We start from the raw sequence: 21,900 nt of genomic DNA, 5'->3' as shown, positions 1-21,900 counted from the left end.
CAGTTTCTATATTTTCTGCTAGAAGAGAGACATCAAAGCACTCCAAGAATTTTTAGCACAAGTTCTGCTGGCTGAGGTCAAAAGCAGAGCACTTATCTCAAACAAGATAATTCCTTTAAGGCTGGTTTCACAGTGGGACGTTAAAGTCCCAGGTTACAGCAGCCAGTAACGCAGCACTGTAAAATCAATTGTGCTGTTCACAGTGCCCACATTGTGTTACATAGTAACGCAGCAGCACGTTTACACAAAGTGCTGCATGCTGTACGTTATACTGGGCTAAGCCTTAGACTGTTTGCATATGCTCAGTAATATTGGAGGAGGAGGTCTCCCATCCTCCTCCGCCGCCAGCCACATGGCTAATTAATATTCACTGCACTGTGGTGACTCCTGGTAGGACTGTAGTGTTGTCCGGATCATGAACGAATCGTTCATTTGATCGGATCCTTTTTGTGAGTCGAATCATCCGGATCATCACAATGAAAGATTCAGTTCACAGTGGATGTCTGTCTGGAAGAAACAGGAACATACAGAATGTACAGTGCAGGGAAAGTCCTGTCCTGCTAGTCATTTCACCCAGTCTGCTTCCCTAGTAAAATGATTCAAATGATTCCGTTCAAAGATCCGGATCTTTTCAATGATCCGATTCAAATGATCCGAATCCTTAAAAAGATCCGGACTTCCTATCACTAACCTGGAGCGGATGCTTTGAGAGCTGCATAACGCAGCGCAATCTGACTTCAAACTTCAACACCACCATGCCTTGCGTTAGGGGCACCTCATGCGAATTTCCTTTTAAATACATTGTATGCGATTCGCATAGCGGTATGCGGTATGCGAATTCTGATGGCTCTGCCATGCGAATTTTTTCTGCACAGAAAAACGCAAAGGAATCCTGACAAGTGGAAACAGTCCCATTCACTTGTATTGCTATGCGAATTTGCGATAGTGGAAATGAGCCCTAAAAGAGACTTCATTCAGTCAAGGCAATAAAAAAAAATCCAACCTACTTTTTTAGCTTTTTAAACACAAAAATAAGGGATTCTGAAAAAAAAGTTGCATACTGGAGATATAATTTTTTATCATCAGTTTGTCTTCAGTTCAGGTTTGCTTTAAGGTAGCCATTAACCATACAATTCCCCAGATGCTCAATTGTCCAATTCGCTCGTTATGTTCCATTGGAACCGATAGTTCAGGCCCACAAACTGAAGGAAAACTGCTAACCGATCTGAGCAGATTGATCAGAAGACAAACATATCGTTTTCATTCATCAGATCTAATTTGTTAGTTTTCTGTTAGTGGGCACAAATTATAGTTTCCGATCTTTCACAATAATCGATTCTCCAGAGGATTACTGTATATTGTTAATAGGCAACCTCAGGCCTTGTTTACATAATAAATCAACAGCGATATCACAAGCGCTCAGCGATTTTTGAAAGCGCTTTTCTAAAGAGTTTTTTTTTCACTTCCTGACGTCAGTCAGGAAGTGAACTCTTTGCCCCGGAAAAGAATAAATACAATGTATTTATTCATTAAAAGCGCTCAGGAAATCACTTTTTCAATCGCTTAGCGATTTCCCTATCCTTTCTATTAATTTGCAAACACTCTGGAAATGGTGCAGGAGCCGCTTTTGCGATTGGATAGAAAGCTCATCGCTCATGTGAGAACACTCACAATCGAACATTGCACAATTGTATTTAAGGTGATTTTTAAAATCGCCAAAGCTTAAAAATAATCAAAAACACTTATAATGTAAACAAACTCTAAAAGTGACGGTGAAGTGACCACAAAACTGGTGATCTACAGGTGGCCAAAGGTAGAGGTGGAAAGGTAAGTAAGATTGATGGATTCCCCCCTTTAGTTCTGCAGTGGTATCTCCCATATTTCAGCCATTCTGGAGGTAGGATTGTTTTGTTTTTCTGATCCACACGGCAGCCATGTTTTAGTCTCGCTCAGCACATTTTCAAATCGTTTCTTTAACCTGTGACAATCGTTCCTGAGTTTTACCCCTTCTTATGTACGGCGACGTGTCGCGCCATATCTGAGAAGGCGGAGGCCGGAATGCTGACACCGACTTTTTTGTTGTTTTCTCTATAAATAACAATCACAACAGACAAGCTAAATGAAATAACTATTTTCCTGACCTGAATTCCCAGCCGCTCATTACGGTAAATGAAGTACAGAGGCTGTTAGCGGCTGCGTCGTGCGCTATTGTTCCAGCCGCACTCGGCTGAATATCGCTGTTACATTATGAATCCTAGGAGAGGAGCGTGAACGCCTATAAATAAAACAAATGGCTCTTTTCATCAGACGCGAAGCGCCACGCGATCTCCCGCAGCCCTGATCAAGTCGTTTCTCTGGGCCGAATTCTGCCGGCACACAATACGCCAACGTAAGCAAAAAAAATGCCAGCACCTTTAATAACCAGAATCAATCAGCATTAATGTCTCCGTTGAATTGTGATTGCTGCGGACTCCATTCCCCGTCCCCGCGGACTAATGGCGTTCATCACACGGCCCTCCAAACTCTCCCTCGCTAACTTTTATTCCTCGCAACTTCATCTGCTGTTCCGTTTGTTTGGCCTGGAACACACCAGAGGAGTTTTTCTGAGCGTTTTGAGTTTTTAAATCTGCTGCTAATGTTATCCTATGTGTCTGTGCACACTGGAGCAATGAGGTTTTGTATAAAACCCCATAGCATTACATTGGGAAGAGCTTTTGAAACCTCTAAAAGCTCTTCCCAATGTAATGCTATGGGGTTCTTTAACAAAACCTCATTGCTCCAGTGTGCACAGACGCATAGGATAACATTAGCAGCAGATTTAAAAACTCAAAACGCTCAGAAAAACTCCTCTGGTGTGCACCAGGCCTTTTTGTTAGAAATGGAGATTCTAACTTAGGATTGCAAATAAGATGCTAATTATTAAAGCCTGCATGCAAATGTCATGCAAACAGTATGCAGCTTGGAATCAGGCCAAACAGATGAATTTCCTGCTGATTTGGACTAGCCGGATTCCAAACCGCATTTAATTTGCATTCATTTTGCATGCAAGACGGAATGGTTAGCAACTCATTCAATCTTGCATTAGAAATCGCGATAGGCAGTCTAGACATAGGGCTCTTCCACACTGAAAATCGAAATCACATGACGTGATCATGATTTTAACTTCTTCAATTGGCAGGCATTTCCCAACGTGGAAAAAAAAAAGTGCAGGCAGATTTTTTTTTTAACAAATAAAAAATGTGTGCATCAACCAAGTAGAACCTGATAAATGTGGTTTTGCAAATTTGGCCTAATTGGCTGATCACGACATTGCTCATGCAAATATGCATTTGCTTTTGCATGCCAAAATATGCAGGGACTAAAACTATTTTTTTTTTCAAATGGGGGATTGCAAGGTTAATCGCATAGTATTTGCTGTGCAATTTGCATGCTCTGTCATTCATTTAGCCTAATCGCATGCAAACTGCAACATGTGCAATGTGATTGGGTTAAAATTGTATTACAATACTCTGTACGGGGCATCGAGATTACTACTTTATGCTCATCCCGGGGCTCCTGTGATTGGCAAAATGCGTGCACTTCGAAAATCAGATCATAGTGCATGCAGCGGTCACGTTTATCCATGTCAATCCTGTACATAATTCAACACGATTTTCCACGTGCCTGCATCTGCATTTTGCAATTTTTCGCTTTGAATTTCCTTTGAGAATTTTATGCGCTTTTTTTAGATGAATTTTCAGATTGCAATTTACTTTGCATACACCAATGAAGTTTACATTAAATTGAAAATGGGATGCAATTTTCATTTTTTTATTAACTTGCATTAAATACGAATCGCCCACTCAAAAAGTAAAAAAGGCCGGACGTGCAATTTTGCAGAAAAATTGTAAAACACAAGAAAAAAACTAAAAATGCAGGAAATATATTAGATGTTTGATAAAACCTGAAATCGCAGTTTGGCACAACGCACAGGAACAGTCCCTAATTTGGGGAAACAGACACAAGTTCGGGTTATTCAACGCTTTTTTTCAAACGATTTATTTTTTGTTAAAGTCCGCCTCCGGAGATGAAAGTAAATTTCCCGCTATCAGGTCTCTTCGTCTCGATGCGTAATGGTCGGCATTTTACAGTGAGCTTGTTTGTTGGTTCCATATAGATATAGATTGATGTTTACAGCTACAGATGGTAAAGAAGATGCAAATTTTTCTGGCTTGCATGCAAAATGAATGCAAGTGTTATGCAACCATGGGCCCGTGCCAATTTAATTACTTGCCGACCTCTCCATGCCGATTGGCGCCAGCTCCCCCAGGACCGCTAAATGCCAATTGGAGTGAAGTCCTGGGGTGGGGTTTTGCAGGAGATCGCGCTCCGCCATCAGTCTCCTGGCCAAACCGCCGTCTATTTACATTGTGCAGAGCTGTACTGGGGACAGCTGTGTCACTCGGCTGTCCTCTGGAGAGGCTCAGAGAGCGATCGGCTCTCATAGGCTGATGAGAGACGATCGCTTGGATTGGCTGGCAGGGGGAGGAAGGGGAGAATTCAAAATAAATAAAAATAGCGAAATGTATAAAGAACAAAAACCCAAATAAATAAAAAAATAAACATTACAGCAGTGATCAGAGCCCACCAGCAGAAAATTCTGTGTGCTGAGTTGTACGGCCCTGCAGTGAGAGTTCTTAAAACTGCAGTGGCCTGAAGTGTAAAAAATAGCCTTGTCTCTAGGGGGGTGTAAAGCTACGTACACACATGCGACAACGATCGTTCGTTGTGAACGACGAACAAACTTTTAATTGAAGAAAGAACGACCTAAGTAAAGTTAGCTTTTAAAGAGGTGTGTAACGATCTGATCGTTAGAACGAACGTTACATCACGTAAAAGCAACTATTGCGCCTGCGCATAAAAATGAAAAGTTCCATGGAGAAATAGCAAAATGCGCATGTCAAGCCTAGTACGAACGACCGTTTCCAACGATGTACTACTTTTGCAAACGATCGTCGTTGGGAAAAATCTCAATCATTCGTTTTGAACAATCTAGCTCGTCCGTCGTTAGACTTCATGGTCATTGGCTGCTTTTTTTCAAACAATCGTCGTTTGAAATGATTGGGGAACGATCGTTTCAAACGACTATAGTCGCATGTGTGTACGCACCTTAAGCCTAGGGTCCTTAAGTGGTTAAAATGGTCAGGAAGTTTATTTCATTGGCTGAATTCCAAACTGCATAAAGTTTGCACACAATTTGCAAGCTTGGATGCTTTGCACCCGATAGACCATTTCTCTGGCTGCACACCCTGCAGGTGCCCCAGGAACATCTCATACATGCTAGTACATTGCAGATGATAGTTTCGGATGACTCTGTACTCTGTGTACCCTCTCCGGTGATGTACGACTCTCATAGTGCTCTGTTTGGCAGCAAAACTTTAATAACTTTCTCTGTTTTTATTGAAGTGATCATTTTCTCCTTCAGGATAGATTGAAGTTGTGTAATATAAAAGTATAAGAACAATATAGATCTTTACTGAATTGTGAAGGAGGGGGGGATGATCCGGCTGTTCTGAAAGCACCTGAACCGCGTAGGCCGCTAAGTGAACCGCGTAGGCCGCTACGTGAACGGCGTAGGCCGCTATGTGAACGGCATAGGCCGCTATGTGAACGGCGTAGGCCGCTATGTGAACGGCGTAGGCCGCTATGTGAACGGCGTAGGCCGCTATGTGAACGGCATAGGCCGCTATGTGAACCGCGTAGGCCGCTATGTGAACCGCGTAGGCTGCTATGTGAACCGCGTAGGCCGCTATGTGAACGGCGTAGGCCGCTATGTGAACGGCGTAGGCCGCTATGTGAACGGCGTAGGCCGCTATGTGAACGGCGTAGGCCGCTATGTGAACCGCGTAGGCCGCTATGTGAACCGCGTAGGCCGCTATGTGAACGGCGTAGGCCGCTATGTGAACGGCGTAGGCCGCTATGTGAACGGCATAGGCCGCTATGTGAACCGCGTAGGCCGCTATGTGAACCGCGTAGGCTGCTATGTGAACCGCGTAGGCCGCTATGTGAACCGCGTAGGCCGCTAAGTGAACCGCGTAGGCCGCTACGTGAACGGCGTAGGCCGCTATGTGAACGGCATAGGCCGCTATGTGAACGGCGTAGGCCGCTATGTGAACGGCGTAGGCCGCTATGTGAACGGCATAGGCCGCTATGTGAACCGCGTAGGCCGCTATGTGAACCGCGTAGGCCGCTATGTGAACCGCGTAGGCTGCTATGTGAACCGCGTAGGCCGCTATGTGAACCGCGTAGGCCGCTATGTGAACGGCGTAGGCCGCTATGTGAACGGCGTAGGCCGCTATGTGAACGGCGTAGGCCGCTATGTGAACGGCGTAGGCCGCTACTTGTAGTAATGTGTGGCTTGCACAAATTGTCTCATTAAAGACACCCACTGAAGATACAATCTTGATTGTAAAATCTTACCATTTCTACGTAATACGAAGGACTTGCTAAATTATCCATGCAAAGTCTATTCACGCAGTTTACCCTCCTACTACATATATCTGGCAAGATCGTACAATAAAGATTTTATCATTAGCGGCCACCTTAAAACGCTACTGAAAATGGAGGAGGGCAGGTAGAAACTATACAATACACACTCCTGGGAATCCTGGTCTCGGACAAATCTTCCAGTGAAAGGCATCATGTGATCGCGCGGAGAGCCTGTTCTATGCTGTGGCCGCCTCCCCCTGTACTCAGCCAGACCGTGACGTCCGATAGCGCGGGCCGCACTTGTGAGGAGCAGATGAAACATGGCTGAATCTTTCATCTCTTGCCAGGAAAGATCTGAGGAGGACAGCCTGAAGCATGGAGGCCGGCAGACCCAGCCCTGACCCTCTCCTGACTGTGCTGAACGCATCAAACGCTAGCCAGCCTGATTACTGACTGCTGCCCGGCCGGCCTTCATTGTACTGGCTGCAGGGAAAACCCAAATGCATTTTGTAACATTTCATTACATTTTTTTCCCCTGAACATCCATGGGCTTAAATGCACTTTATCGATTTTCAGGTGGGAACTTTTTTTTTTTTTTTTTTAAAGATGAGGTGAGGGAGCTCCTGTGTGAATCAATCTGCAGTGTAGAAAAAGGAGCAGCTGCTACTTAAAGGGAACCTGAAGCAAAATTATTTAAAATAAACACATGATGAAGCTGCACATGAATATTACATACTTACATCACCATCAAGTTCCTCCCAGAAGCTCACCATTTCTTCTTACAGTGATCCCTTACAGTTCTGACAATATTTTGTCAGAGCTGAAATATACCAGTTACTGTCAGTTATATATCAGCAGCTGTCAGTTACAACTGAATGTGCAAGGTAATGTCCATGTTTCCCTATGGCTCGAGTGGGTGATGTTACAGTGTAACAGTTTGCTGACCAGGAAGCTGTTATGGGGTAATGGCCATTTTCAAAATGGAGGATGGAGAATTCCAGTGATCACAGGGGACAAATGGGACGCAGGAGAGGAGAAAGAGATTGAGGAGTAGACTACACAGGAGGTAAGTATGACTTGTGTATGGTTATTTTGACTTCTTATTTTCAGTTCAGGTTCTCTTTAAAGGACAACTGAGAGGGATATGGAGGCTGCCACATTTATTTCCTTTTAAGCAATACCAGTTGCCTGGCTGTCCTGCTAAGCCATTTGCCTGCAGTAGTATCTGAATAAGACCAGAAACAAGCATGCAGCTAATCTTGTCAGATCTGACAATGTCAGAAACACCTGATCTGTTGCACGCTTGTTCAGGGGCTGTGGCTGAAAGTATTAGAGGCAGAGGATCAGCAGGACAGCCAGGCAACTGTAATTGCTTAAAATAAAATAAATATGGCAGCCTTCATATCCTGGTCACTTCAGCTGTCCTCTAACCTTACCGGCATTTAATTTATGTGCGATTTTTAGAACCAAAATCAGTACAATATTTTTTAAGCGCCTCTTTATATTGTAAACACTTTTGCAGACCGCTTGCAAGTCGGGGTCTTGCAAGCATGTGTACAATATTCAAAAAAAAACCATGCTTCTTATGTTTTTCTAATTTTGTATAAAAGATTTTTTTTCTACTTTATTATTTGCTGCTATGGGGGGTAGTACTGTCCGTAGCTTTACGCTGACACCAGGGGAGAGAAGGTGGTTGGTGGGCCCACTAGGCCCTAGGCACCTGCTTATGTTGCCTGGCGAATGATCCTGCTCAGTGTTGGTAAGTTGGAAGATAGCGGTTAGTTACAGGTTGGCAATGACACACTAGAGAACATGATGATCAGCGTTTCTGCAGCTAAACTCTCTGAAGAAGATAAGTACAGTTGTGAAGGGTCAGCCTGAACTGCTGTTGGAATAAAGTTACTGGATAACACTCCACATCATACAAGATCCCCAAATCCCTCCACTTACCGGGGCTCCCTTCTCTCCAGCTGGTCCTGTTGGTCCTTGTGGGCCGGGCCGTCCGGGGAGTCCGATGGGCCCGGCAGGTCCTGCAGCTCCTCTTTCTCCGGGGGAACCCTGCAGGAAGGACACATAAGTCACTACATACATCCACTATACATTGCTGCCCCCGCCTGTCTCTGACCGCAGGCTAGAGCAGCCGATACCAGACTGATAGATGGTCAGAGACATACTAATAATTCTAGCTCGTATGCAACTTGAAATTCGGCCAATCAAAATCAGCGAAAGGTGCATTTGATTGGTCCGTTCCAAGCTGTATAAGAGTCACATGCAAGCTAGAATTCTTAGCATTTTATTGCCCACCTCGAGTTCTGACCCCCATACCGGTCACCAAGACTTGTGTAATGACAACTTCATGGGAAAAGCTATACTGATAGACAAGACACAGAACATTTATACTCAAAGCGGTAAAGCTGCAGCCACTAGTGTGCGCTCTGTAGGCAGAAGCAGTGCTAGGGAGTCTTGCCCAAGGTCTCCTTACTGAATAGGTGCAGGCTTACTGAACCGACAGAGCCGAGATTCAAACCATGGTCACCCATGTCAGAGGCAAAGGCCTTAAAGAGACACTGAAGCGGCAAAAAATATATTATGATATAATGAATTGGTTGAGTGGTACGGATAATTACTAGAACATTAGTAGCAAAGAAAATATTCTCATAATTTTTATTTACAGTTATATAGTGTTTTATATAACATTGCATCATTCTCTAATATTTGCAGTTTACACACTACTCAGCATTCTAAATGATTTTACAGAGCAGGCCAATGAACGTTTGAACTGTCCCCTGGAGAGAAAAAGAAAATACAGCGACTGACATTTGAGATAATAAGCTTCAGAAGACAGAGCTCTCTGCGACTTTGAAAGTCGTGGAGCTCAATGGCTCTTTTTTGCATAGATAACTTCCTGTACTGGAAACAATATTAGACTTGTGTCTCTGCTCCTAACGTTTTATTTCTTAGCTGTACAACACATACAAATCATTATATCATCATTTTTTTTTCCGCTTCAGTGTCTCTTCAACCACTACATTATAGCATTGCAGTAGTTAAGGCCGGGGGAGGGGGGGGGGGGGGGGTTCTGGGGAAGTTGCTTAATTTGTTGCCATTTTTGTCACTCTAGATAGGAAGTGATGATGTAAGCGCTCACAGATGGGACACAGATATAGCAATAAAAATCTGTTCCAATTCCTATACCACACTACGCTAAACTAACGAGATCTCTTTATTCCTGGAATCAGGCCAATGATGGGGGTGTCCGTACTGCGCTCACGTCGTTGCACATATGTGAGGATTCTGGGACGATGACCTTGTGCTGAAGGTCGGGTCAGGTCAGGTCTGTGGAATCAAAGCGGCAGATGGGAAACATGATGACTCAACAGCGTTCCCGTGCTGCGGTTAATAGAATTCCGCAGGTGTCTCCACGTCATGATTCAGCTACGATTAAAATCTCAGCTTTCCTGTAAATCCTGCGCAGAGCTGACAATTTAACGCTCACAAAGAGAATGATAAAAAAAGCAAACAAGTGATTTGATTTCCCCGAGCCCCTATAGAAAGCGCTGTGATGTCATTTCCAACGTATGGCGGCGAGCGCGCTTCGCCGCACCTGCCTGCGTGTCATAAATTCACGACTTTAACCTGCAAATTCATTAATGCGCCATGCAAATCGACACAAGTCTTTTGTGTCATCGCTTAATGAATCTCAGAGGTGCTGACCGGATTACTAATAACGCCATGATGTGCGCTTCACAGATTGGGTCGTCAAATTATACAGCGCGCAATGTGATAATAGTCTATGCAGAAATATTTCATGCCGCCCTTTGTTTTGTTTGCGCGATCTCATGAATGTAGATAGAATTCCTGCAGCTGAACTCTGTGCTTCCAGGTGGAAGGAATAAATCACATTTATAGAGTAATCTATAATCAATACTTACAGCAGGGCCGGGTGGTCCTGGGGGTCCCTCACTGCCTTTCAGTCCAGGGGCGCCCTGTCAAACAAAACAAGGAGATTACCAACAAATATTTTGCCTGAAGAAAAGAAAGAAAAAAACGATAAAAGGTTTGTGGAAAGTCTGAACTTTTCGCGTCTCGCGTGAGCCAATAAATGATCTCATCGTTACAATAACATTTTCACTTCGGCAAGCTGGGATGTAATAAAATATTTAGGCGTAATAGGCTCCTGCCTAAGGGACTGTAAAAAAGTACATTTTTAATTATTTAATCAAAGGGTAATATATGGGGAGTGTTTTAAACAGATTCAGGAAAGTACTTTTTGTTACAATAACAAAACCTGACTCTAGAGAATACCTTTGATTACAAAATGCGAAGGTTTCTGCTCCGAAGCCTCTGAAACCTCCAGTATCTTAATCGTGCCAGAAAAGGACGGAACTTAAATCTGTTTCAAAGTTTGTTAAAAGTTAAGCTGCGTAAAGAATTCTGCTTGAATTTGTGGGTGACAGTTTAGTGTGTGTACAGCTCATTCTTGAAGTCACCAAATATACTTTTTTAAAGAGACACTGAAGTCTCTTTTTTTTTCCCTTATTTTTTTATAAATCCCTCTTCAGGATTAAATTCTAAGATGATCTGCCGCATCCCCGCAGCAGAACGAGTGATGTATGGCCCAGAAATAGTCCTGCAAAGTTCCAGGGCTCACAGATCTTCCTTGCTGGTAGAGGCAGAGCTGTGGGCAGTAGATCTGCCTCCTCTCCAGTCAATCTCCGCCTCTCCCCACCCCTCTCAGTCTTCTGTCACTGAGAGGGGCGGGGAGAGGCGGAGATCGACTGGAGAGGAGGCAGAGCTACTGATCACAGCTCTGCCTCACCCGGGCAGCAAAATCTGCGACCTGCAAAGTGGTGGAACTTTGCAGGGCTATTCCTGGGCCATAATAACTCGTTCTGCCGTGGGGATGCGGCAAATCCGCTTATAATTTAATTCTGAAGAGGACTTTATAAGAAAATAAGGTAAAAAACAAGATACTTCAGTGTCTCTTTAAGCCCCAGTCCATTACACCTTTGCTAATAACTGATTTAATGATCTCACCTCTGTGTGGGGCAATATCTGCCATTACTATTACAGATGCCAGCCAATGGTCAGGAATATGGGACTCAGGTGTGTTTTGATGTGACTTGTAGATCAGTGGTGTAGTGATAGGAAATGCAGAGTATGGAAATACATGTGGGGTCCAGGGGTAGAGGGTCTCCTCTATGCGAAGCCGTTCCCTGGTGCTGAAGCAGGTGCATTTGTCGCTAGTGCTACAGTGCACCCCCCAAGCATATGGGGGGAAGGGGGACAGGGAGTGCAAAATGGTAAATGTAATCAAAGACCCCTACATCTGTATTTATCAGACTAGTTAAGAATAAATATTGTTTCTTTACCAGAAAAATCTGAGTGGTTACAAATAAGCATGGTCAGTAAGATGGAAATGTTCCTGAGTTGATGCAAACCTTATGCACAGTACGGCCTGGAACCCGCTAGAGCGATTAGGGATCACTTTCAATCGATAGCGATTTCCGTAAACGCTCAGCCAATGTAAATGGATGGGACAGATTCCACTAGAGCGACTGAGATTAGGCAAATCGCAGGAATCGCTGCATTTTGGTAGCATTTGCGCTCCTATGTAAAGTATTGAAGCGCTGGCAAATCGCTCATAAAACGCTACACATAGAGATTTTGGTGTGATTTTTAATTACTGCAATCTGTAAAAAAAATAATAATAATAATTTGAAAGGACCAATCAGAATTAAAATCGCTAAAAGTAAATTGCTATCACAATCGCTGGCAAAAAGCTCACACTTTTTAAAATCGATCCCAACATCGCCGGAAAAAGCTCATGAAATAAGCTTACAAAACGCTAATTAAAAGCGCTAGCAACTGCGATTTTTAGTGGGTTCCAGGCCTAATGCAGGTAAGAAATGTAGAAATGGGCCAAATGCAGTAGCACTTGATTGGTCCATTTGCATATATTTGCATGTCATTTGCATAAAATGGGCATCAGGCTAGAAGTCAGTTATTACTAGCATCTCACTGATCAGAGCTAGCCCTCCTGTTTACATTGAATGGTCTTCATGATATCGGTCACGGCACAACACGCGGGCAGCACACTCACCACCGGGCCAGGGAGACCGCGTTCTCCGGTGAAACCTCTCAGACCTGGAGGTCCGTCCTTACCGGCCACACCGGCTGGGCCAGGATCTCCCTACAGGGAATAGAAAGAAGCATGTTAGTCTTTCACTGCAGAGGAACATTACATTTTACTATTTACGATATTCATTTTAAACCGTATTTAGTGTTTGCCCTCACCCCGATTTACATTCTGAAATGTATCAGTGATTCCTCTGTAAAGTCAGCAGGTGCATCACATGATCTCCCAGAATGCTCTGAGGGAGGAGGCTGCATGACATCATAGCCTAGGCTAAACATCATTAGAAAGGTGGGGTTACACAAATCTCGGCTCTCGCGAGGTCACGCCATCTGGCGTGGCTGAGGAACGAGAGAGCTACTCTGCGGTCACCATCCTGCGTTAGGCGGCCGCAGAACGCTTAAGTAAATGAATGCAGTTGATGTTTTGATTTCTCATATAGTTGTGTTTTTTCTCAAAGACCATAAATCTTACCTTGGTTCCTTCTTTTCCTGCCACTCCGGGTAGACCTTGTTCTCCAGGAGGTCCCGGGGGGCCGGGGTGACCTCTCTCACCCATCGGACCTGTTTCTCCAGTAGGACCCTTAAAATATTAATCGCAAGACAATTAGAGGCAATGTACTGTTCAGAAATATCGGAGTATATTCACTCAACCCGCACTGAGTAATTTGCATAAACTCGCACCGTCTAGACAACACTATTGTGTAATGGGTAAAGTAGTTGTTGCGTGTACAATGCAAAGTACGCAAATTGCATAACAAGTCGCATAAAGCCCGGAAATGGGGTTCGTAAGCACGCTCTATAGTTTGCAACAGTTTTAATGGTTAAAGGGACACTATGGCGAAAAATTGTAAAATTTCAAATATGTGCAAACACATACAAATAAGAAGTATTTTTTCAGAGTAAAATGAGCCATAAGTTACTTGTCTCCCATGTTGCTGTCACTTACAGTAGGGAGTAGAAATCTGACAGAAGTGACAGGTTTTGGACTAGTCCATCTCTTCATAGAGGATTCTCAGGGATTGAATTATTTTCAAAAGCACTTAGTGAATGGCAGTTGCTCTGTCCAACTGCCAAAAAACTGTGTATCGAGCAGGGAAGCTGGCCAGCATCATTGTTTAAATCCTTTTTAGGGAATATCTTTATAAAGAATAAAAGCCTTGCTAAGAATCCCCTATGAAGAGATGGACTAGTCCAAGACCTCATTTTGCTTTGGAAAAAACATACTTCTTGTTTGTCTGTTTGCACATATTTTAAATTGTACATTTTTTCGCCATACTGCCCCTTTAAAGAACTCTTTTTACTATAGGGAAACTTAAATGGGTTCTTTCACGAATGAGGAAAAAAAAATAAAAAGTGGTTTATGCATAAACTATTAAACATCCTTCTAAAATGGTGTAAAAAGTTTTTTTTTTTTTTTAAATGAATGGTTTCATCAATACAACATGTAATGTAAATAGTGACGGATGATGGCTGGGAGGCTAATCCATTTGTTAGGGGTGGGTTTTTTACTTTCTTTTCACAACCATAACTTCTGCCTAAGTAGTTTTCAGTGGTATAACCCACTTCCAGCAGGAATAGCCGTTATAACCCTAATAGCTGAGCTCTGCTGAGCTGCTCAATATGTGTTTACATTGTTGCTAGGCAACCAGAGGCTGTGCAGAGACTCCTTTTGTGAAAAGAGTCATAAGCTGCTGGGAGAATCAGTCCCATCTGCACCATATGATTCTTTGTCAGATTCGATTCAATTTGATTTAATTCATTGATTTGAGTCAATCTGACATGTCAGATTCATGATTCGATTCAAATTGAATTGAATCATGAATCGGACATGTCAGATTGAATCAAATCAAATCAATGAATCGAATTAAATTGAATCGAATCTGACAAAGAATCATATATGGTGTAGATGGGACTGATTCATTCTCCCAGCAGCTTATGACTCCTTTTCACAAACGAGTCTCTGCACAGCCTCTGGTTGCCTAGCAACAATGTAAACACATATTGAGCAGCTCAGCAGAGCTCAGCTATTAGGGTTATAATGGCTATTCCTGCTGGAAGTGGGTTATACCACTGAAAACTACTTAGGCAGGAGTTATGGTTGTGAAAAGAAAGTAAAAAACCCACCCCTAACAAATGGATTAGCCTCCCAGCCATCATCCGTCACTATTTACATTACATGTTGTATTGATGAAACCATTCATTTTTTAAAAAAAAACTTTTTACACTATTTTAGAAGGATGTTTAATAGTTTATGCATAAACAACTTTTTATTTTTTTCCTCATTCGCGGAAGAACCCCTTTAAAAACCTGAAATGGAAAAAAAAACTTATGATATAATCAATTGCATGTGTAGTATGGATAACGAATAGAACATTAGTAGCAAAGAAAAATCTCATTTTTATTTTTAGTTATATAGCTTATACTGTATATATATATATATATATCAAATTGCACCATTCTGTCATATTTGCAGTTTAGAAACCAAACTGTCTGTCTTTTAAACAAAGCAGAAATAATGATCCTTCGAGCTTTCCTGCAGTAAAACCTTATCTCAGGCTGTCTCTCACTGTTTAAGTGCCTCAGAAAACAGGACTGTATTCACCCAGTGGGTGAAAGAGCTCAGAGAAGCTCTTTTGCATAGATAACAACTGAAGTATTTATTAACTCTTCCTGTACTGGAAAACAATACGATACTCTTTTCTTTGATACTAATGTTCTATTTCTTACTACACGTGCAATTCATTATTTCATAGGTTTGTTTTTACTTCAGGTAAGAGAGATGTAAAGGGTGCCTGCAGTTACACGTGATGAGATAAATGTGTGTATGCACAGTCCCAATCCTACAAAGAGCTGTGTTCCTTTCTTTTTTTTCCCCACTGAAAAGTTAATAAACCAGGGCTACAAATCACAGGGTCTCTGCATTCAAACAGGTGTAACACTCCCTCATAACTAACTAGAGCTCATAAAACACCTGTGTGCATAAGAAATATTAGGCCTCCATCACATCTGGTGCGCTCAGAAACGCGTAAAAACGCATGAGAAAAAAACGCATGCATTTGTGCGCATTTTCGTGCATGTTTCTGAGTGTTGTGGTGTGCTTGTTTTAAACATGGTTTGCTTATTGTAGCAGTTGTCAATAAAGCTTTGTTTTCAAATTAAAATGTGGGTTTTTTTTCAATTAGGGGTAAAAAACGCATGCACTTCTATGTGCTAAAAAGCGCACCATTTACTTGCATTGATGTGTGCTTTACAGCTCAACGCACAGAAATGCAGCAACCCTAAGTTTTTGTAACGCAGCTCAGTGCATAGATGTGATCCAGGCACATTCATTACATGGGAAAATCAATACCTTGCTGAACGCACAGCGCAATGCGTTGTGAAAAGCGCACAGAACCTGCCCTGATGTGAACGAGGCCTTACTGAGTGCAGAGAACAGATTAAAACAATCGTTTTATCTTTGTGTGAGCTAAAAAAAGCAATGAACAACAGCTGTCATTCTTTGTACTGGTCATAGCTGCAACCTACATTTTTAACATTTACCATATTTTTCAGCACTTTTCCTCCCCCAAAAAATGGGGAGAAAAGGTCACTGCATCTTATATGTCAAATACGGGGAGTCCCCGACTTACCAACACCCGCCGATACGAACCTTTGACCTGCCATGATGTCGGGGACTCCCTGTATTGTCCCCATGTCTCCTCTGCCCCCCCCCCCCCCCCCCCGATCTTCTCCTCCACTCCCCCATGAATAAATGAAAACAGCGTCAGCACTGCTCACCTAATCCATCGGAGCCCGCGGTGATCAGACCTCTCCTCTCCCTCACTGCTCCTCTCGTGCCGGCTTCTGCTAATGACGCAATTGGGGGTGCAAGGGGCACATGGGGGGGCGGGGGATACATGGGGGGCAGAAGGGGAGAGCGGGGGACACATGGGGGCAGAAGGGGAGAGCGGGGGACACATGGGGGACAGAAGGAGACACATGGGGGACAAAAGGGGCACAGGGGGAAGCAGGGGATAAATGGGGGACAGAAGGGGGGAGCGGGGGATGCATGGGGCAGAATGGGGGACACGGGGGACACAGGAGGTACAAGGGGACACAATAATTGGAGGAGAACATCTACAAGACGCTTCTGGACCATGTACGCACCAAGTTTAGTATCTTTCTCCCTGGTGTTGGGCCTCTAAACCTAGGTGCGTTTTATAGTCTGGAGCATCTAATTTGCCGAAAAATATGGTAGATACAAAAGATTGTGGGAGCCCAGAAAAGGATTAGAACTATAGATACAATGGTTTATCTCATCACTTCTTGTTTGCTTTAAAGGTGGGCAACTTTGTATATCATTATGGATTTCCCAGAGAACTGTTATTTACGAGTAAAATGGCCTTTAAAACAAGAATATCCTTAATCTACGATGACCATGTTGTTTAAATTGCCAGTGGGACTGAGACATATATAAATGTCAACGTAAATGTCAAGTTTTTGTGGATTTTTTTTCTTTGTATTTGGAATTAAATTGGCCGTTTTTCACATCTTTATTCAACAATCCCAGCAGTGCAGCCTGTGACCTGAATACCCAATCAGGTGTCAGCTTTTACATAAAGGCATGCATGCGCTAATAGATGCAGTAAACAATTAATATTTACCGAATATCCACCGATAACCACTTTAGGAGTTCTTGATTGAGTTCTAATTGATATTTCAATCACAAATCAATCGGGATTGCCCTTTGTGGATTTTGACTTGCTTCAACGGTTTAATCGAATGAAATGTCTAACAATAACCTTCTAGAAATATCTAGTAAAGTTAATAATGGGTAGATAAAGGGGGAACAGTAAATTCGGGCGCCTGAGGCAAGTGGACAAATCGGGCGCCGCCATTCACTCCCATAATAAATATCGTTTAATGGGCGCCCGACAGGAAAAAAGGGCGCCGGAGAAAAATAACGTTTTATAAGCGGCGCCCGGAGACTTTTACTGTTTTATAACTGCTTCTCATGATTACACATTATTTTATGATTTATAATTTTTTAAACATTATTTTTAAACGAAAAACAGTACAATCTTTTTTAAAACATTATTTTTAAACGAAAAACAGCACAATATTTTTTTGCACACGTTATTAATGCTTATCACAGGGGGGTCTTAGGTTTAGGCACCACCAGGGGGGTCTTAGGTTTAGGCACCACCAGGGGGGTCTTAGGTTTAGGCACCACCAGGGGGGTCTTAGGTTTAGGCATCAACAGGGGGGTCTTAGGTTTAGGCACCACCAGGGGAGTCTTAGGTTTAGGCACCACCAGGGGAGTCTTAGGTTTAGGCACCACCAGGGGGGTCTTAGGTTTAGGCACCACCAGGGGAGTCTTAGGTTTAGGCACCACCAGGGGAGTCTTAGGTTTAGGCACCACCAGGGGGGTCTTAGGTTTAGGCACCACCAGGGGGGTCTTAGGTTTAGGCATCAACAGGGAAGTCTTAGGTTTAGGCACCACCAGGGGAGTCTTAGGTTTAGGCACCACCAGGGGAGTCTTAGGTTTAGGCACCACCAGGGGGGTCTTAGGTTTAGGCACCACCAGGGGGGTCTTAGGTTTAGGCACCAACACGGGGGTCTAGGGGTTAGGGGTAGGTACAGGGAGGGTTACTTACTATTTTTTTTTAAACGTTATTATACGTTTCACTTTTTAAACGGAAGATTAACGTTTTCACAATTGCCAATTTCATGCACATTATTTAATGATTTATAACTTTATAAAACATTATTTTTAAACGAAATATAGTACATTATATTTTTAAACGTTATCCATGTTTATCGTTTAAAACCCGGCGCCCTTTTTTCCCAGCGCCCCTTTTTAACGTACGCAGATAAAGGTGCCAAAAAATATAAAATAATTGAAAACTGTTTAAAAAAAGAGAGGTAAAGTTGGCTTAGCTCTCCCATGGATTACAAAACAGCAGCATTTGTTATGAGGGTACAGCTCTGCTGGTACCCCCCTGATATCAAGTTATGTTGGCCATTTTGAAGTCTGTAGGAAAGGTGCGCCAACTATACCAATACGTTTTAGACAGTTTTTAAGTATTTTATACTATGAGGCACATTCATCTACCAATTTCTACTGTGTACACATCTGTTGGGAGGTTGTATTTTTAGCACAGCTCGTCCCCAAGAACGGGGAACGGGAATTCCTCCGTAAGGCTTATTGGTGGTTGCAGCTTCATTACAACCAGAAATTTGTGGTTTCTTTTATCATGGCGTTGTAATATATTGCACTATTGGCTCCTGGTATTTTGTCTACACTGTGTATTCTCAGTCCACTGCCCTCCAGACCTAAAGCCTGGTACACACTTTCAATTATGATTGGCCAATCACTGACCAATTTCACCACTTCCATCTGTTCCTAGTTTTCAATATCTGTTGACCCTCATATTACCGCCTTCCCCATTGTGACGCCTCTTCCTCTGCTGGATCCACCTCTTGTGTGCCTCTGTGTCCCCTTGTACCTTTAGTGTCCCCTGGTGTCCCCCTCTGTACCCAAGTCCTCTATCCCCAGTCCTCCTGTGTCCCATGACTACACCATGGGCTCCAGTAATAACTCGTTACCATACTTTTTCCCCTTACTGTCGCTAGGGCTTACTTTCAGGGTAGGGCTTATATTTCGAGGATGCTCGAAATTCCTGCTAGGGCTTGCTTTCAGGGGATGTCTTAATTTCGGGGAAAGAGGGTATATGGAAATGGTAAAACTGGTCAGTGATTGGCCAATAAAAATTTAAGGTGTGTACCAGGTTTAATAGTCAGGGGCAGTTTTTATTGAGGCTCATAAGTCTATACCAATAAACCACATGTACCTTTAGAAGAAAGGATTCGTTATATCACTTATAAAGTCACAGAAGCTATTATTAATCCGGGAGTGGCTAACTTTTATTTGATTCAATTTTGCAATCAGGATTTTATTTTCAGAACCGATTGACCTCGCCCTCAATTCTCATCTATCTCTCTCTCTCCAGATAAAGGGAATCCATTTTCTCCCTCTGTATCCCTTCATTAATATTCTCGAGCCAGCCTCGGAGCAATTAATCTCCATCGCTGTGGAATTACATCTGATAGAGGCTAATCCAACGAGACGAGAGGCTGGCTGAGGATCGCAGAGTGCTGCGGATGAGCAAAGTTCTGTGAAATCACGGCCACGTTTTACGCTCTCCCCATCAAAGAACCCACAGTTCCCCAGAGCGATCAGAGATCCACAGCGAGATTCCTTACCTGCGGGCCGACGACACCGGGTGGTCCAGGAGGGCCGGTTTTGCCTTGGAAACCCTGGTGAAAGGAAGAGAGAAGGTGAGTTCGGGTAAAGGAGCGGAAGGGGGGGCATCCGGGGGTCACTGGAATCCTGAAAAGACACCAAACTCTGACGGGTACAGTCTAGAGAGCTGCGGAGAGAGCAGGCAGGCCATGGGACAGACATGCTGCGACATGCGGATTAGATTCTGCTTTTGCGCTTTACCCAGCTGAGATCCTCCTCGTTACCGTGACCTAACACTAGGGGCGCTCGGTGAGGTGCTAATTCAGCTTGGATTAGGCCAACCAAATGCACGTCTCCTGAATTTGATTGGACGATTCCAAGCTGCATTCGGTTTGCACTCACGTTGCACACAAACTGGAATTTTTAGCGCCGATCACTTAGCGGAAAAATTAATTTACGTTTGCTCAAAAGATTGTCTGCAGGTTGGCTCAAGTGTACTGGCCTATAATGGAAAGCAGACCTGAACTCTTGCGCAGCACATGATGAAAAGTCTTCATTCCACATATAGTTCCTGAAGAAATTCACTTCTCAACGTTCTATGTTTGTTTAGCCAGATCAAAGTGTCTAATTTAGTTCTAATCTGCAGCTGTGAATACACTGCAGGAGAGTTCTGTCTAGGCAGCTCACCCCTTACTGTAAACACTGAGGCTTAACCCCTTCATTGCTCCCGGAAAGTGTAACTAAGTTAAAATATCAGGATTTTTTTTTACGATATCCTCAAATTGTAAAAAAAAATTTATTTTCCAAAAATTTTATATTGCTGTGGCTAATGTATTAGAGTAGAGAATAAGTTCTGAGTTTAGTTCCACTTTAAACTCTCCATATGGTTTCTTAAAGGGAACCTGAAGTGAGAGGGATATGGAGGCTGCCTTATGTATTTCATTTTAAGCAATACCAGTTGCCTGGCTGTCCTGCTGATCCTGTGTCTCTAATACTTTTAGCCATAGCCCCTGAACAAGCATGCAGATCAGGTGTTCCGTCTGAAATGTGACTGGATTAGCTGCATGCTTGTTTCAGGTGTGTGATTCAGACACTACTGCAGCCAGCAGGACTGCCAGGCAACTGGTATTGTTTAACAGGAAATAAATATGGCAGCCTCCATATTCTTCTCACTTCAGTTTCCCTTTAAAAGGAAAGTAATACGGCAGCCTCCAAATGCTTCTACTTTCCGAAGTCTGTATTAGCTATAATTAAATAACATTACATACTGTGCATGGAACCATTTTTACTCATTAATACTTACCTATAAGTTGCCATGACCACTGAGTCCTCATTGTTACTCCTCCGCTGGGCCTGTAAAACACTGAAGATTCTGCTGCCAGGGGGCGTGACCAAGAGCCCCAATCAAAACAGGCAGACCACTCACCTTACTTTTTTTTTAAAGTAAAATCCTGATGTTATCAATGAGATAGTATTTTTATGGCCTGCATGCAAATTTGATGCAAATTGTATGCAGAATCATCAGGTCAATCCAAATTGGCAGCAAGTGCATTTGCTTGGCCCAATCCCAAGCTGCATTGCATTACATTTGCATGCAAGTCAGAACATTCAGCATCCCATTGATCCCCCTAGTGAGAAGTGCTGAAGAAGTAGACACTTTATTACATTTTTCTTTCCTCTACTTACCATAAATCTGACAAGACAGACAAAATGACTGACCCGCCGACCGCCGGTGGCGCTCTCTGGATCTGGTACACGAGCAGGCGAGCCCATATCCCAGCTTGTATAACACTACATGACATCTTGGCCAAATACCAGCCAGTCGATCTATCAGATTTACCTGGTGTACAGAATGAAGTGCTGCGCCAATAATTTCAGTATTGGGTGGAGGCTGCAGGTCCGTTTTTTGCCAAAGACACTCCAGGCCATCGTCTGGAGCACCATTGGCTTTTGGGGGTGCTACTGGAAAGTAGCACCCCCACCAACTCCGCTACAAACAGGATTTCTGCAACAGAAATTTTCAAGTTCCTAAACCCATTGTAGTTGAAAGACTACAACCGCTAGTGGCT

The 21,900-nt window shown here is 43.2% G+C and overlaps 1 protein-coding gene and 1 long non-coding RNA gene across 3 annotated transcripts in view; one reads left to right on the top strand and one right to left on the bottom strand.

Annotated features, from left to right (window-relative positions):
- COL5A1 (collagen type V alpha 1 chain) overlaps positions 1-21,900 on the bottom strand; it is a 468,893-nt gene that overhangs the window by 64,219 nt on the left and 382,774 nt on the right. For both annotated transcript variants that reach the window (XM_068249145.1, XM_068249144.1), the window contains exons 38-42: positions 19,852-19,905; positions 13,079-13,186; positions 12,572-12,661; positions 10,401-10,454; positions 8,419-8,526 (exon numbers count right to left, since the gene is read on the bottom strand). In XM_068249145.1, the coding sequence (XP_068105246.1) occupies positions 8,419-8,526; positions 10,401-10,454; positions 12,572-12,661; positions 13,079-13,186; positions 19,852-19,905 (414 nt within the window). The remainder of the gene's footprint in view (positions 1-8,418; positions 8,527-10,400; positions 10,455-12,571; positions 12,662-13,078; positions 13,187-19,851; positions 19,906-21,900) is intronic.
- Positions 1-21,900, top strand: part of LOC137527982 (uncharacterized) — a 97,923-nt gene that overhangs the window by 28,587 nt on the left and 47,436 nt on the right. The window contains exon 2 of the long non-coding RNA XR_011023250.1: positions 19,599-19,926. This is a non-coding gene — a long non-coding RNA (uncharacterized lncRNA). The remainder of the gene's footprint in view (positions 1-19,598; positions 19,927-21,900) is intronic.

The sequence above is a fragment of the Hyperolius riggenbachi genome, chromosome 8, assembly GCF_040937935.1.
Source record: "Hyperolius riggenbachi isolate aHypRig1 chromosome 8, aHypRig1.pri, whole genome shotgun sequence".
Taxonomy (NCBI): Eukaryota; Metazoa; Chordata; class Amphibia; order Anura; family Hyperoliidae; genus Hyperolius; species Hyperolius riggenbachi.
Note: the sequence above shows the minus strand (reverse complement) of the source record. Positions and strands in the feature narration are given on the sequence as shown.